At 46.1% G+C, this 17153-nt stretch overlaps 1 protein-coding gene across 4 annotated transcripts in view; it reads left to right on the top strand.

Moving 5' to 3' along the window:
• TP53BP1 (tumor protein p53 binding protein 1) overlaps positions 1-17153 on the top strand; it is a 182896-nt gene extending 165743 nt beyond the window's left edge. For all 4 annotated transcript variants that reach the window (XM_073568586.1, XM_073568582.1, XM_073568584.1 and 1 more), the window contains exon 28: positions 16689-17153. In XM_073568586.1, coding sequence (XP_073424687.1) covers positions 16689-16876 — 188 coding nt within the window. In that variant the 3' untranslated portion in view covers positions 16877-17153. The remainder of the gene's footprint in view (positions 1-16688) is intronic.

Genomic DNA, 17153 nt, shown 5'->3' with positions numbered 1-17153 from the left:
CTTGAAAAGTTGCCCCTGGACACTTCTGCAGGATCCAGCAGGTCACAAGACGCTCCATCTGAGCCAGCCAGCATGAGCCGCAAAAGACCCAGGCAGGATTTCCGGCCGGAATCCTCCCCTCGCCCCATCTCACCACATAGTCCTTCCCAGAAGTCTCCTTCCCGTGCCTCCTCACCTGAGTTAGGCGAGGCCTTCTCGGATGCGCCATCCGAAGATATTTTAGAACTGGATTCGGACCATGCCGCGGACATGAAGGTTACGGTACAGAACCTCATTGCAGCGATTAACCACACCTTCGAGATCACAGACTCCCCTGCGAAACCCTCAGATCAGGAGGTTTCGTTCAGGCGGGCAGAAGCACCTTCCAGAGTCTTCTCTTCTCACTCTGAGTTTGGCAAGCTCCTTACTAGGAAAAAAGAAAATCCGACTAGACGCTTTCAAAGAGGGAAACGTCTCGGCGTGCTATATCCGTTTTCTCAACAGCTCACCGACAACTGGTCGGCTTCCCCCTCTGCAGACGCTCCTGTGTCCAGACTATCTAACAACACGGTCCTTCCGATTTCAGGTGTGGTGTCTGTGAAGGATTCTAACGACAGGATCATAGAATCCTTAGCAAAGTCAGCATTCGAAGCAGCTGCAACGGTGCTAAGCCCGGCCTTTGCTTCCACTTGGGTGGCAAAAGCCATAGCTACTTGGGCGGAGGATCTTCGCCAAGGCATTCTTGATGGAGCCCAACCAGAATGTCTGGCCGAGCTAGCCAACCAGATCTCACATGCAGGGGAATATTTAGTTTCTGTCTCCTTAGATGCCGAGTCTTGCGCAACTCAAGCGTCCAGCAACGTAGTTGCAATTCGGCGTACTATTTGGCTCAAGGCTTGGCAGGCGGATTTGTCATAAAAAAAGTCCCTTACCAATCTGCCTTTTCAAGGAGCCTTCGTCTCTTCGGATCCCAGCTGGACCAGATTATTAAGGACGCCACTGGGGGCACAAGCTCTCTTCTCCCTCAGTCCAAACCTCGTAGACCCCCTCCAGGGCGTCAGTTTCGGCCCTTTCGGCCTTTCCGCCGCCTCGCTACGGCAGAACCTTTTTCCAACCAGCAAAGGCCGCAAGCACGCCAGGATAGGAAGAAGGTCTCCTTTAGGCCCACTCCCTCCTGGTGATCTCACTCCTCCCAGGGCAGATCCTCCAGGTCCAGAACTATCGGCATGACTATCAACAAAGTTCCGAGGCACCTTCCCAACTGGGCGGCCGACTCCTTTTTTTTTCAGGGACGTCTGGCTTGCCTCGGTGGAAGATGCGTGGGTCAGGGAAGTTGTATCCTCAGGATACAAGATAGAGTTCGTATCTCGGCCCCGGGATCGCTTCTTCGAGTCCTGACCTCCAAAAGACCCCGCAATAGTTCCGGGTTTCTTTGCATCCATCGCCTCCCTCCTCCGCTTCGGGGTGATTGTGCCTGTTCACGAAACAGAACGATTCACAGGGTTTTACTCAAACTTGTTTGTAGTGCCGAAAAAAGGCGGCGCAGTTCGGCCTATTCTGGACCTCAAACTACTGAACAAAAGGGTCCGCCTGCGACATTTCAGGATGGAGTCCCTTCGTTCAGTAATCGCTTCCATGGAGGCGCAGGAATTCATGTGCTCAATAGACATTCAGGATGCCTATCTGCATGTCCCTATTTTTCCCGGGCATCAGAAATTCCTGCGTTTCGCTATTCATCAGGACCACTACCAGTTTGGCGCCCTGCTGTTCGGTCTCGCCACAGCGCCCAGAGTGTTTACAAAGATGATGGCCCTGTTGAGGATCAGAGGTCTCGTCCTCTTTCCTTACCTCGACGACATTCTAATCAAAGCTCCGTCCTTTCCCCAGGCTCACCAAAGTCTTACCATCGTTCTCGACACCCTGTCCAGATTCGGGTGGCTCGTAAACAAAAGGAAGTCCTGCCTTGTTCCGACTCAACGTCTTGTGTTTCTAGGCTTATTGTTCGACACCCGTCGATCAAGGGTCTTTCTCCCAGAAGAGAAGAGGATCTCTCTGCAGCGAGATGTACGAGCGCTGCAGAGCTCACAGCTTCCATCGTTCCAGTCTGCCATGAGAGTCTTGGGAAAGATGGTGGCGACGGCCGAAGCAATTCCCTTTGCTCAGTTTCATTCGAGACCGCTTCAACAGGCCATCCTGTGTCGGTGGAACAGGTCTGTTCTTTGCCTGGATCGTCCAATTCGCCTTTCGTCCCGGGTCAAACAGTCCCTCAATTGGTGGCTGAAGTCACCTCTCATTTCTCTGGGCCGGTCATTCCTTCCGATTCACTGGCAGATTGTGACAACGGACGCCAGTCTTCTCGGCTGGGGTGCAGTGTTTCGCAATCAGACTGTTCAGGGCCGGTCAACTCAAGAGACAACTCTGCCGATCAACATCCTTGAGATACGGGCGATTCTTCTGTCTCTCATTCACTGGGAAAGGCTTCTCAGGGGTCTGCAGATCCGGATTCAGACAGACAATGCCACAGCGGTGGCATATGTCAACCACCAAGGGGGGACACGGAGCTCCTCGGCTCTAGCGGAAGTGTCCAAGATTCTCCACTGGGCAGAGGCATCAGTCCCAGCGATTTCCGCCGTGCACATTCCCGGTGTGGACAACTGGGCCGCCGATTTTCTCAGCCGCGAGGGTCTCGTGGTGGGAGAGTGGTCCTTACATCCGGACGTCTTTCATCAACTTTGCCGTCGTTGGGGGACTCCGGACATAGATCTGCTGGCGTCTCGCCTGAACAGAAAGGTCCCACAGTTCGTATCCAGGGCCCGAGATCCTCTCGCAGTGGGTGCCGATGCTCTGACCATTCCCTGGTCTCAGTTCAAGCTCCCCTATCTGTTTCCTCCCCTTCATCTTCTGTCCAAGCTGTTGAAGAAAATCAAGGCAGAAGGGGTACCAGTCATCCTCATCGCTCCGGATTGGCCCAGAAGGTCTTGGTTCGCGGACGCCCCTGGAAGCTTCCAGACAGAGCAGATCTGCTGTCTCGGGGTCCAATCTCCCACCCCAATTCTCTGCCGCCTAATTTAACGGCGTGGCTGTTGAGACCGTGGTTCTGAAACTGTCAGGGTTTTCGGATCGGGTTATCCACACCATGATCCGGGCTAGAAAGCCATCGTCTTCCAAAATTTATTATCGCACGTGGAAGGCCTATTTCACTTGGTGTGAGGCCAATGACATTCCGCCCATGTCCTTTTCTATCCCTTCTATCTTGGCATTCCTCCAGGCAGGCTTAGATGCGGGCATTGCCCTCAGCTCCTTAAAGGGTCAAGTCTCGGCGCTTTCCATCCTTTTCCAGAAGACGTTGGCCTCCCGACCGCAGGTCAAGACTTTTCTTCAGGGAGTGGCTCATGCGGCACCTCCGTACAGCGCTCCTGTTGAGCCATGGGATCTCAATCTGGTTCTGGAGGGTCTACAAGGTTCACCCCTTGAGCCTCTCAGGGAAGTTTCCCTTTTGCTTCTCTCCTGGAAGGTAGCCTTTCTAGTGGCCATCACCTCTATCCGGCACGTGTCTGAATTGGCGGCTGTCTTGTCGTCCTCCTTTCTTGGTGCTCCACCAGGATAAAGTGGTCCTGCAGCCCCCGCCTTCCTTCCTAAGGTGGTGTTCACTTTCCACCTAAATGATGACATTGTTCTTCCGTCCTTTTGTCCGGGTCCAATCCACCCTCTTGAGCGCTCCTTGAACAAGCTAGACCTGGTCAGGGCGATGAAGGTCTACCTGGCCAGGACTGCACCCTTGCGGAAGACAGACTCACTTTTCGTCATTCCAGATGGTGCGCGGAAAGGTCAGCCAGCCTCCAAGGCTACTATTGCTCGCTGGATCCGATTGGCAATTTTGGAAGCCTACCTGGTAAAGCATCGAGTGCTTTCTGGAATTAGAGCTCACTCTACCCGGGCAGTGGGTGCCTCCTGGGCGGTGCGCCACAGAGCCTCCGCGCTGCAGCTTTGCAAAGCTGCAACCTGGGCTTCTATCCACACGTTTGCCAAATTTTACAAGGTCCACACCTACGCTTCGACGGACACCAGCCTAGCTAGAAGGATCTTGCAGGCGGCAGTGTTGAGTTCTCAGACCTAATGGAAGTTTGCTTCTCCCTCCCCAGGGACTGCTTTGGGACGTCCCATTTTTTTGTGTCTCCCAATGAAGCGATAGAGAAAACAGGATTTTTGGGTTGCTTACCGTAAAATCTGTTTCTCTGAGCCTTCATTGGGGGACCCAGCGCCCTCCCATGTTTTGCAACTCCTGTTCTTTTGTTGTTTGTTGGTTACAGTTGAGTTGTCTGTTCTGTTTTCACTCTAATTTGTTACTTCTACTGCTTTCTCACTAACTGAGGAAATTAGTGCCGGTCGGTGGGGTGTATACTGCGGAGGAGGAGCTAACCTTTTTCTGTGTATAGTGTCAGCCTCCTAGTGGCAGCAGCATACACCCATGGTTTGTGTCCCCCAATGAAGGCTCCGAGAAACAGATTTTACGGTAAGCAACCCAAAAATCCTGTTATCATTCACTTACCTATACAGTAAATGCTGCTTATTAAAATGCCATTTTATAGGGAGTCTGTGAGCACAGAATGACTGTTCAAACCAAGAAAACGTGCTCCATGCACCATAGCCTTGCCAAACATGTAAGTGCACCTTATCGCCTCCTTGTTTTCTATCTATCTCCACCGTCCTCTGGCTCTATAAAGCCATAGCTTTATCAAAAAGGGCAGTGGAGATTGAGGGAAAACAAGCAGTTAAGAAGGTGCATTTAACCTTTTAATGATCGAGCCAATTTTAACCTCAATGGCCAAATTTTTTTTTTAAACGTGGCCAGTTTCACTTTGTTGTAACAATGCAATAGAATGAAGAATCTGGTGATTCAAAATCCGCGCTGCCAAGTATCCAAAGTACGATCATAGACACAGATGTAGTTTAATTGCGGTTGATTGCACTAACATTTCAAAGTTTACAAGCCTCTTCATTAGGACAAAACCACAATAAGCTGAAGAGGTCTGTAAACCTTGAAATCCATTGGCGCAATAAACTGCAAGTACAGTACAGACCAAAAGTTTGGACACACCTTCTCATTCAAAGAGCTTTCTTTATTTTCATGATTTATGAAAATTGTAGATTGACTCTGATGGCATCAAAACTATGAATTCACGGGGGCGTGGCTATGCTGTGAGAGGGAGAGGACGCTGGTGAGGAGAGCTCCGCATAATCCTGCCATATCCTGGTCCCTAGACCTTTTTCTGGCGGCTCACCTGCTGCTGGATGGACCTCCCTCAGACGCTGGGACCACTTGGGCGCTTTGTGGCAGGTCGGGAGACTGATCCTGAGAGCGGGCGACGGGGGAGATAAGAGCGGGCGGCTGGTTCTCCCACGAGGCGGCGGCCATCTTGGGCGCGCAGCTCAACTGCTGAGAGCTGCAGCGCCGGCTTCCCACTGCTGCACCGCCGCCGGGGAGAGAAGAAATTTGATTGACAATCCGGGGGAGCGCGAGGTGAGTGCCCTGGGAAACGGGCCCATGTGCGGTATCCCTCTGCCCATCCACTCACTGCCGGCTGGCGCCATTATTAAGGGAGGCTTTGTGCACCCTCCCCCACTGCAGCTGCCTCTGTGGGACCTCCTTCCCCCTCCCTCCCCGGGCCATAAAGATCATCTGGACTGTACCTAGTTGCTGCCCTGGTAATCCCTCAAACGTCCCTCTGTAGTTTGATTCACAATTAACTGTTGCCAGCCTGCTGTGATACCCATCTGTAGTGGGCAATACCTGGATTGCACACCTTAATTTGTTTTATCAGCCGCACTGCAGACAATCATGAGCCGACTTAAGGGGCCGGGAGCGGCGGAAAAATTAAAGGAGTTTGCTAGACCTGACCCTGCTGAAAGTGCGCGGCACAGTAGGAGTACATCCTCTCAAGTTCAGCGCAAAAATCGCCCTTCTGGGGGAGAGGAGGAGACGGATCAGGAAGAATTGACCCTTAAACAAGCGTCTGCGCAGTTGATGCAGGCTATCTCATTGACCAGGACATCCCTGACAGAGAAAATTGAGGATGTTTATACGGAGGTGGGGAGACTCCATCAGGATATGCAGGCCATGAAGGGGCGCATTACGGAGGTGGAAACGAGGGTGTCCAGGGTGGAAGATACCATTACACCTATGGAGGCTAAATTAACGAAGGTGGCGGGCTCCATGAATGCCTGGAAGCAAAAGGCGGATGATTTAGAAAACAGAATGCGCGGGAATAATATACGTATTGTTGGGCTGCCTGAGCGCTCGGAGGGTCAGCATCCTGAGCAGTTTCTGGAGGACTGGCTTAAGACCTCCTTAGGGGACGAATTCTCCTCATTATTCGCCGTTGAAAGAGCTCACAGGGTCCCTACCAGACCCCTGCCTCCGGGGGCCCCACCTCGACCATTCCTGGCACGCCTGCTCAACTGCAAGGACAGAGACACCATCTTACGCCTGGCGCGCCTGAAAAGTCCTATTAAATTCAATAATGTTGTCATTTCCATCTTTCCGGACTTCTCCGTGGTGCTGCAGAAACAGCGGGCGCAGTTCTTCGAGGTCAAGAAGGGGCTCAGAGACAGGAACATTGTATATTCTATGATATATCCAGCCCGGCTCCGAGTTGTCCATTAGGGTTCTTCTGTATTTTTTACGGATCCGGCGGAGGCGACTGAATGGCTGCGGTCATTTGGGGGATCCCCGGCGGGCGAGTCCTAATGCGGCGACTGTTATTTCGGATCCTTTCAACCAAAGGTCTAATTGGAGCTCTCCCGGCGAGTTCCCAGATACCAGCTATACCGGACACTGTGCTCAGTGATGGTATCCCCGTATTCATTTTCTGTTGGGGGCGTAAGACTGTACGCCTATGTTACTAGGTTCCTGCATTGCTTTTGCTTTTTTAAAAGTTTTTTTTATGTTTGTCGTTGTTTAGATAGAGGCTGCAGCTGACGTCAAATTCTGCTATCTGTGTGGACTCTCTGCACCTGGCTCAGGCGCCATTATACACCATAGTTGAATGGATGGTAATGGGTTCTTAGCTGATTTGTATGACCTGGAATGTGAGGGGCATAAAAACTCCTCGCAAGAAAATTAAGGTATTCTCACAGGTCAGACATTGCCGTCCTCACATATTGGCCCTAGTGGAGACGCACCTGACCAGGGATACAGTTCGGTGGGTGCAGAAGCCGTGGGTGCAATGGTTTATGCATTCTTTTCACACCAGCTACTCAAGGGGAGTTTCTCTGTTAATTCATAAGGATGTTCGGTGGGAGGTCAGGGAAGCCCGGAGAGACCCCGAGGGACGATTCGTGTTTGTTCATGCGCTGATTGACTCTCGGAAATATGTCATCCTTTGTATTTACAATCCCCCTCCGGCTAATATATCAATTCTCCAGAAGGCATTGAGCTTCGCTTTAAGTTACCCAGACGCACATGTCATCTGTATGGGAGATTTTAATCTGGTCATGCATAGCCATCTTGATAAATTGAGACTGGGCGATGGAATACAGGGTGGGCAGTAAATTTGATCTACAACTCAATATACACCACTGCTGGAGACGGTTAGGGGTAAAATTGCGATCTGGGGTAAGCTTCCATTGTCTGTAGCCGGACGTATTAATTTAATTAAAATGATATTCCTCCCCAAGCTTAACTACTTTCTTCAACATAGTGCGGTGGTGGTGCCCAAATCCTTTTTTGCTCATTTAAATTCCCAAATCACATCCTTTATTTGGGGGAAAGCCAGGCCTAAACTAAAGTTGGCCACTCTACAGAGGCCCAAGAGGGGAGAGGGGGCAGCATTACCCAATTTCTTTTTATTTTATCTAGCTGGACAGGCCAAGGCCTTAAGTACATGGATGCCTGGAGGCCACCTCCCGAATTCTGAGAGTCATCTTCTTCATGCTGCAGGGACTAGATGCCCACTAGGTATTTTAGAAATGAGGAAAATAAATGTCCCGAGACTGCTGCCTCTGCTCTGTCTGGCACGATCAATATGGAGACAGATTAAGGGGGTGGTTGGATTTGGCGATGTTATAGCTGAAATGCCCCTGTGGAATAATGACTACCTCTCGGTGCTGCGTGAACATCCGTCTGCCGAGTTCTGGGTTCAGTACGGTGTCTCTACGATGGGTGATCTATACGATCTTGGTACTTTAATATCCTTTGAGCAATTACAAGTCAATCGCGGTGTCCCGAGATCCCAGTTTTTCCGTTATCTACAACTAAGGTCAGCTTTTCAATCGCATATGAGAAATTTAGATATGAGTGATGCCATTTCGTCTCTGCCCTTGATAGGGATCCTCAAGTCACAGGGCCCTCAAGGTCTCATCTCCTTTCTATATACATATATGTTGTCAGTGGGGACAGAATGTGCCATAGACTCCGTTAAGAAGAAATGGGAGAGGCTCATTCCTGATACATGGGATGAGGAATGGGAAGAAATTCTCGAGTCACCAATCTGGGTGTCTCCGTCTGCCAACAACAGGATGATACAATTGTACATTATTAATAAATCATATTTGACCCCAATTCGGCTCTTTAAGATGGGCCGCTATCCGTCATCGGAATGTTTGAGATGTCATTCAATGGATGCAGACTTTATTCATATGATCTGGTGCTGTCCTGTTGTGCAATTCTGGAGAGGGGTGACGTCGTTATTAACATCCTTGGTACAAACGCCTGTTCCCCTCGAACCGCTGATATGTCTATTTGGAGTGTGGGATGAGGAGACGGGTCATTATGTTGGGATTCTTTTACGGGAGACACTGTTCATGGCACGAAAGATACTGGCACTACAATGGATGGGGAATTCACCTCCTTCTCTTGGGTCCTGGATCACTCTCGTAAATTCAATTATCCCATATGAAAGGACACTGTATCAGAATAGAGGATGCCCAGGTAAATTTAATAAGATTTGGGAGAGATGGAACTCCTCTCACTTTACCTTGCAGAGCGGAGATGTCGCACAATAAACTGCTTGCTATATAGAAGTAGGCTGCAGAATAGTTAATGTTTTAGTAGATGTCGGTAGAGTTTAGAAGCCAGGCAGGTTCTATTACTGGTACAATAACATAACACCATTGTGATTCAATTGATATTATGTCTGCTTTATTTACATACAGTTGATGCACATATTATGCCTCATGTCTTCATGCTAATTGTACATATTTATTTTGTACTAGGTTTAACATTTTGCACTGAATGTATGTATTGTAAAACTGCTTATGGTTTAATAAACAAATTTTAAAAAAAACCTAGGAATTAACACATGTGGAATTATATAATTAACAAGAAAGTGTGAAACAACTTCAAAGTAGCCACCTTTTGCTGCCCCATAAAATGCTCCATAGATTATGCCCCCATAAGATGCTCCATACATTATGTCCCCATAAGATGCTTCATAGATTATGCCCCATATGCTGCTGCTGCTGCAAATAAAAAAACAATGACATACTCTCCTCTCAAAGCTGGGGGCCAGGTGCCTGTGTCCTGAGCAGGCGGGGACAAAGGCACGCTATGGGGGACAGGTGCCAATGTCACCGCTGGATCAGGACCCCCGCACAGGCGATATTCACGTGTCCCCGTCCATCGCTGCGCCGCTGTCTTCCGGGTCCTCTGCCAGTGACGTTCAGGCAGCAGAGGGCGCGACGCGCACTAACTACGTCACCGCGCCCTCTGACCTGAACATCACAGCTAGAGGACGCGGAGTACAGAGCGGTGGACCGAGGACAGGTGAATATCGCATATACTTACCCCCTCCTGGCGCGGTCTCTGCAGCCTTGCTTCTCCCAGTCTCAGGCTCCTCCCTTCAGTGGTCACATGGTACCGCTCATTAAAGTCATGAATATGTGCATATTCATGACTGTAATGAGCGGTACCACGTGACTGCTGAAGGTGGGTGCCTGAGACCGGGGGACTGCAGAGACCGCGCCAGAGGGGGTCAGTATGATCTTACACCCCCACTCCCCCTCCCCCGCCGACCCCCGGTATATGACACGCGTATAAGTCAAGAGGAGGACTTTCAGCCAAAAAAAAAATGGGCTGAAAATCTCGGCTTATACGTGAGTATATACGGTAATCCCATTTTGGAAACTAGACCCATCAAGGAATTCATGTAGGGGTGTGTTGAGTTGTTAAACCAGTAGGTGCTTCATAGAACTTTTTAAAATGTGGATGTGAAAATGAAAATTGTTTTTTTTTTTCTTTCTGATAAAATGTTTTTAGCCTCACATTTTCAATTTTCACAACGGATAATATAAAAAAACAGACTCCAAGATTTGTTACACAATTTCTTCCGCATAGGTTACCATATGTGGTCAAAAACTGCTGTTTGAGCATATGGCAGGGCTTGGGAAGGAAAGAGATTTATTTGAGTTTTGAAGTATACATTTGTCTGGAATAGGTTGTGAATGCCATGTCACATTTGCAGAGCCCCTGCCTTGCCAAACAGGAGAAAACCCCACAAATGATGCCATTTTGGAAACTAGACCCTTCAAGGAAATAATCTAGGGGGGTACTAAGCATTTTTAACATACAGGTGATTCATGAAACTTCATAACGTTTAGATGTCAAGAGGAAAAAAAATTAATGGTTTTAGCATCAAATTTATAAATTCCATGAGGGGCAATAAATAGGAGAAGGTGGAGCCCATAATTTGTTATGCAATTTCTACTGTACGTGGCCATACCCTCCATATGTGGTTGTACACTACTGTTTGAGCACATGGCAGGGATCAGATGGGAAGGAGCGCTACGTGTCTTTTAGATTGCAGATTCTGTTTGAATAGATTGTGGGCTGTATTGGCCGAGCCCCTGAGGTGACAAAACAGCAGAACACCCCCCACCTCCCCCAGGTGACCCCATATTGGAAACTTCACTGCTTAAGGATTTAAGGATTTCATGTAGGGGTTTATTGAGTATTTTAAACCCACAGGTGCGTCACAGAATTCTATAACATTGGATTGTGGAAATCTAACATTTTAGTAGTAACAATTTTTTTTTTTTATTTGTTGCAGTGTTGTCAGGTACACAAGGGTTAATGGGTGAAACCCCACAATGTACTGCACAATTTCTCCTGAACAGCCCTGATGTCCTATATGTAGTCATAAACTACTGTTTGGCCACGTGTCAGGGCTGAGAAGAGCGCTATTTGACTTTTGGAGCCTTAGAATAGTTTGTTGGCGACTTTTGCGAAGCCCCTAAGGTGCCAGAATAGTAAAAAAAAAAAAACCCCATTGCAGAAATTGCGTTGCTCAATTAAATAATCTATGGGTGCAGTGACTATTTTGTAACATCCAAGCCAGGCTTTATTCTTTATTTATTGCAAATATGGCAATTTAGTGCCCATATTTTGTGCCACCATATATTGTAGCGCCCCCATATATTGTGCCCAACTTGTGCACCCTGTAATGTGCTCTCCCCCTACAATAATGCCAAACATTTGGCTGCTTACTGCAGTTTAGGCACAGTGGGGCTCAGAAGGAGGAAAATTTGTATTTGGGAGCCCAGATTTCATGGAACTTTATTAGAGGGGGTGTTGGAGCCGTGTCGCTTTTGTTCTACCAGTAACGTGGGGAACCCCTTATATTTACAAGGACAGACTTGAGTGGGTGCTTGTTTTGTGCAGGATAAGTTAGGATTTTTATTGGTAACAATTTTGGGGGACATAACTTTTTTTATTGCTTTTAGTATAAGGCTGTGATCACTTTCTTGTGTTTTATTCTGAGTACTTATCTCAAGGTTTTCATGTAGTTCCCACAAAACTGCGATTTAGATGAAACACCCTATGGAACCACTCACTATAGTAAGGAAGACTGAGACACCTTGGACTTTGTTTGCCATTCGATACCGGTGGCATCCATCTTTTGAAGCTTTCACACAACAGTGGTCAACCACACTTCTGCTCTAAAAAGATGCCTACAATGATAGTGATCCCCCAGAACAAAGACCAGACTGACTCCAAAATGACTCCATCTGTCTCATTATAGTGAGTGGCGCCATCGGTTTTTCGTCTGAATCACGTTTTTTGAGATTCACAGTTAAACCCAGATGGAAGCACTCAGTAGAGCACACAGTATAAATGTAAGCGAAGCCTTATTACGATTTTTGGGAGGCAAAATGAACGAATAGCCAGCAGTACAAGAATAGTTGTGTTTTTTGCGCAGTTCACTGCATATTATAAGTGATTAGACGACTTTACTCTTCGGGTCAGTGCGATTACAGCAATACCAGATTTATATTTTTTATTTTGCTGCTATCGCATAGAATATGGCAAAAACCAAACATTTTTACTGAGAGCTGTAATTTTTTGGCGACTAGTGCTGTATGAGAGCCTACTTTTTGAGCAATGAGTTGAAGTTGCTGGGTCTTGATCACTTTTTGTTCTGGCGTATAGCAAATGTGGTGCCAATATTCAAAAAGGGGACAAAAACTGAACTTGGAAATTATAGGTCAGTAAGTTTAACCTCAACTGTGGGTAAAATCCTGGAGGGTTTTCTAAGAGATACTATACTGGAGTATCTGGAGAAGAATAACCTCATGACCCAATATCAACATGGGTTTACAAGGGACCGTTCCTGTCAGACTAATCTGATAAGCTTTTATGAAGAGGTAAGTTCCGGACTGGACCAAGGGAATACAGTGGACGTGGTGTACATGGACTTTTCAAAAGCTTTTGATACGGTGCCACACAAAAGGTTGATACATAAAATGAGAACAATGGGGATAGGGGAAAATGTGTAGGTGGGTTAAGAGCTGGCTCAGGGATAGGAAACAAAGGGTGGTTATTAATGGAGCACACTCGGACTGGGTCACGGTTAGCAGTGGTGTACCACAGGGGTCAGTTTTGGGCCCGCTTCTTTTTAACATATTTATTAATAACCTTGTAGGGGGCATAGAGAGTAGAATTTCAATATTTGCAGATGACACTAAACTCTGCAGGGTAATCAATACAGAGGAGGACAATTTTATATTACAGGAGGATTTATGTAAACTAGAAGCTTGGGCTGATAAATGGCAAATGAGCTTTAATGGGGATAAATGTAAGGTCATGCACTTGGGTAGAACGAATAAGATGTATAATTATATGCTTAATTGTAAAACACTGGGAAAAACTGTCACTGAAAAAGACCTGGGTGTATGGGTGGACGACAAACTCACATGTAGTGGCCAGTGTCAGGCAGCTGCTGCAAAGGCAAATAAAATAATGGGATGCATTAAAAGAGGCATAGATGCTCATGAGGAGAACATAATTTTACCTCTATATAAGTCACTAGTGCAACCACACTTAGAATACTCTGTACAGTTCTGGTCTCCGGTGTATAAGAAAGACATAGCTGAACTGGAGTGGGTGCAGAGAAGAGCGACCAAGGTTATTAGGGAACTAGGGGGTCTGCAATACCAAGACAGGTTATTACACTTGGGGTTATTTAATTTGGAGAATCGAAGGCTTAGGGTGTGTACACGCTGCGGATTCTGCTGCGGTTCTGCAGTGGTTTTGGCCGCTGCGGGTTCGCAGCAGTTTTTGCTGCGGTGTACAGTACCATTATTCCCTATGGGAATAAAAAACCGCAGTGCAGACGGTGCGGATTTTTCCGCGGTTTTGAAACCGCAGAAAGAATTGACATGTCAATTCTTTCTGCGGATTCCACTGCGGTTTGCCATCTCCTCCATTGAGGAGATGAAAAACCGCAGGGCAAAACCGCAGAGCAATCCACAGGTAAAACCACAGGTCTTTGGACCTGCAGATTTTACAAAATCTGCGCGGCCAAATCCGCACTACAATCCGCAGCGTGTGCACATACCCTTAGGGGTGATCTTATTACAATGTATAAATATATGTGGGGACAGTACAAAGACTTTTCTAATGATCTTTTTACTCTTACACCTGTGACGGGGACAAGGGGGCATCCTCTACGTCTGGAGGAAAGAAGGTTTAAGCATACTCACAGATGCGGATTCTTTACTGTAAGAGCAGTGAGACTATGGAACGCTCTGCCATATGATGTTGTAATGAGTGATTCCCTACTAAAATATAAGGGACTGGATGCCTTTATTGAAAAGTATATTATTACAAGGGTAGATACACTAGTTTCCGTAATATTGCGTTGATCCAGGGAGCTAGTCTGATTGCCGTATGTGGAGTCGGGAAGGAATTTTTTCCCCAATGTGAAGCTTACTGTTTGCCACATGGGTTTTTTTTTTTTGCCTTCCTCTGGATCAACATGTTAGGGCAAGTTAGGATAGGATATGGGTTGAACTAGATGGACTTAACGTCTCCCTTCAACCTTAATAACTATGTTACTATGTATATGCAGAATGAGCAAAAACCAGCAATTCAATCATTTTGTTTTGTTTTTTTTGTGCAGTTTACTGTGCTGCAAAAGTTATAAGACACAGATTTGTTCATTGGGGCAGTACAATTACAACAATACCAGATTTATTTATGTATTTTTTTTTTTTTATACTTTTACAGATTTAAAACAATATTTTACAAAACATGATTTGTTTTTGCATTGTCATATTCTGAGAGCTGTAACTTTTTTTTTTCCCAGATGAGCCATATTATAGTTTTCTGTTTCTCGAAATGAAGATGTGAACCTAGCCTTACCTGGAAATTTGGATGAAGAATAATAAAGATATGTCTTTATTTAAAGGGAGCCTGTCAACTGATTCCTGCTGCCGAAACCACGGGCCGCATGAATCAGAGCCTGGCTGACTTGTCAATTAACTCGAGCGGTGCAAGGAGAAGCTGGCTGGGGGTGGCGCTTGACTAGTTGGGTCTACAGTTATAGTCCCCAGCTTAATCCTCTAATTATATTTTCTCCAAAATGCTGGAGTGTTTCTGTGAAAAATATACCAGGCTGTAATTGTGCTGCCAGGCTCTGATTCATGTGGCCCGTGGTTTGGTCAGCAGGGATAAGATGATAGGTTACCTTTAAATAAAGGCATTTATGTTCACATCTTCGAAAATGGTCCAAAAAAGGGTTTGACTATGAAAAAGGTCAAAAATTGTTACAAGTCTTAAAGATGGATGAAACACTCTTGAAATTGCTAAGATATTGGGGTGTGATCACAGAATCATCAAGAGGTTTGTTGGAAATAGTCAATAGGGTCACAAAACGTGTTGACAATAAATAAAAAACACACATTACCTGCCAAAGATTTTAGAAGAAATGTGAAGCGACCAGGAATCCATTATGTTCCAGTGCTGTCATATTCCAGAACGACAAGGTGTTCAGTGATCAGAGACATGGCCACGGTAAGGAGTCTGAAACCGACCACCACTGAACAAGACACAGAAGTTGAAACGTGAAGACTGGGCCGAGAAATATCTGAAGACAGATTTTTCAAAGGTTTTATGGACTATGAGATGAATTACTCTTGACTGACCAGATGGATGGGTCCAGGGTTGGATCAGTAACGGGCACAGACCTCCATTTCGTTGACTCAGACGCCAGTAATGTGGAGTTGGGGCACTGTTGTGTGTTGTCCTACTAGCTAGTCTTTAATATTGCCCTTTTCGGGTTTGAGAGACTCAAAATCAACTCCCAAACCCTACTGCTAGTTTTTAGAAGATTCCTTAAGCGATGGGACAGGAAAAGTTTGTGTCTTTCAAGAAAACCATGATTTTTATGCAGGACAATAATCCATACCATGCATCGAAGTCTCCACTGCTTGGCTGCCAGTAAAGAGCTTAAAAAGGAATCTATGCTGCTCATAGCAAGAATGTGCTGACAACGTAGAGACCCATATTCCAGTGACTTATCACTTACTAGACTGCTTTGCATAGTTTTGCTATTATCTTTGTTTTCACTGTGGGATGGGATAGTGCTGGAAAGCTGATCCGTGTATTACGCCACCCACACCACTGATTAGCAGCTTTCTGTGTACACTGTGCATTGTGAGCAAGGTGAAAATGTGGTGGTGGAGGGGTAACACAGATCATCTCACCTGAGTGACAGACCAGATATAGTCCTCTAATTATAATCTGCTGCTGATAAAACACTAGTTATGCTTCTGTCATGGCGTTGCCTACATGGTCTCCAGGCCAATTTCCAGTTATTATTGCAGTCAGGACAAAAGCAGGACTCTTCACTGAAATGGATAGACCTCGGTTTCAGCTTCTAATTTCCATCTGAAGACCATGTGGATACCAAAAGGCCTTAATGAGGGAAACTAACACTGTTCTTACTGTGTGTAGTGGCACAATATACAGAAGCTGGACCCTTCTAGTACTCGGTCCAGGTATAATTATCCATTCAGTGGGGCAGACCATTCCTCAGACAACCATTAACCTCAGTGATAGAAAGCCAAGGCATGCCCATGTTTCTGCATGTGGCGCTCATACAAAAAATTAAGGTTTTGAAAATTGCATTTCCATTCAATCAATATTTGCCTATTAACCTGCCTATCGATGCACTGATTTTCATAATTCCATGATTTTTTTCTTCTTGGTGTTGCAGTTTGTTTAGTATTTACCTCAGTCTCATTTACAAAGATTCTTGTGGGGTCTAACCTTAATTGAAATGGTTCCTTTTTAAATCTATTCCAATTTTCCTTTTTCAACATATATATAAAAAAAAAAATATAAAACCACTTTTCTGTGATCCAGCAAACTGGATGTATTTATTATAGCACACTGATACTGTAAGTTTCACCTCTCCCTCTCTCTCTTTCAGATGTTGCTTTGGGTGTTTTCGATGTAGTAGTTACAGATCGCTCATGTCCAGAATCCATCCTAACGTGTGCCCAAGCTCTGGTCCTTCCGGTAGTTTCTGCTGAGTGGGTCATTCAGAGTCTCATCCATGGAGCGAAAGTTGGATATGATGCCCATCCGAAATACAAACATGACTATGTTTTGAGTTAAGAAGGCCACACTACTCTTATAGCTCTTTTTATCAGCTCCTTTATTTTTGCTGCTCTTTGCATTGTGCATACTGTGTTTTAGATAGTTTTAAATGTTTGTGCGGTTTTCCCACCGTTTGCATGTGTTTACTTGTACATAGTTTTAACTGCCGGACTTTTATGACCAAATAAATGTCGAATTTACTTGTTTTAAACATGTTTTCATCATGCCCATTTTATGTACTGTACATTTGAAAATGGTAAATTTGAAACTTATTAAATTACTGTTTGCAAATCTG

The sequence above is a fragment of the Dendrobates tinctorius genome, unplaced genomic scaffold, assembly GCF_039654945.1.
Source record: "Dendrobates tinctorius isolate UK_male_01 unplaced genomic scaffold, ASM3965494v1 ptg000022l, whole genome shotgun sequence".
NCBI lineage: Eukaryota > Metazoa > Chordata > Amphibia > Anura > Dendrobatidae > Dendrobates > Dendrobates tinctorius.
Note: the sequence above shows the minus strand (reverse complement) of the source record. Positions and strands in the feature narration are given on the sequence as shown.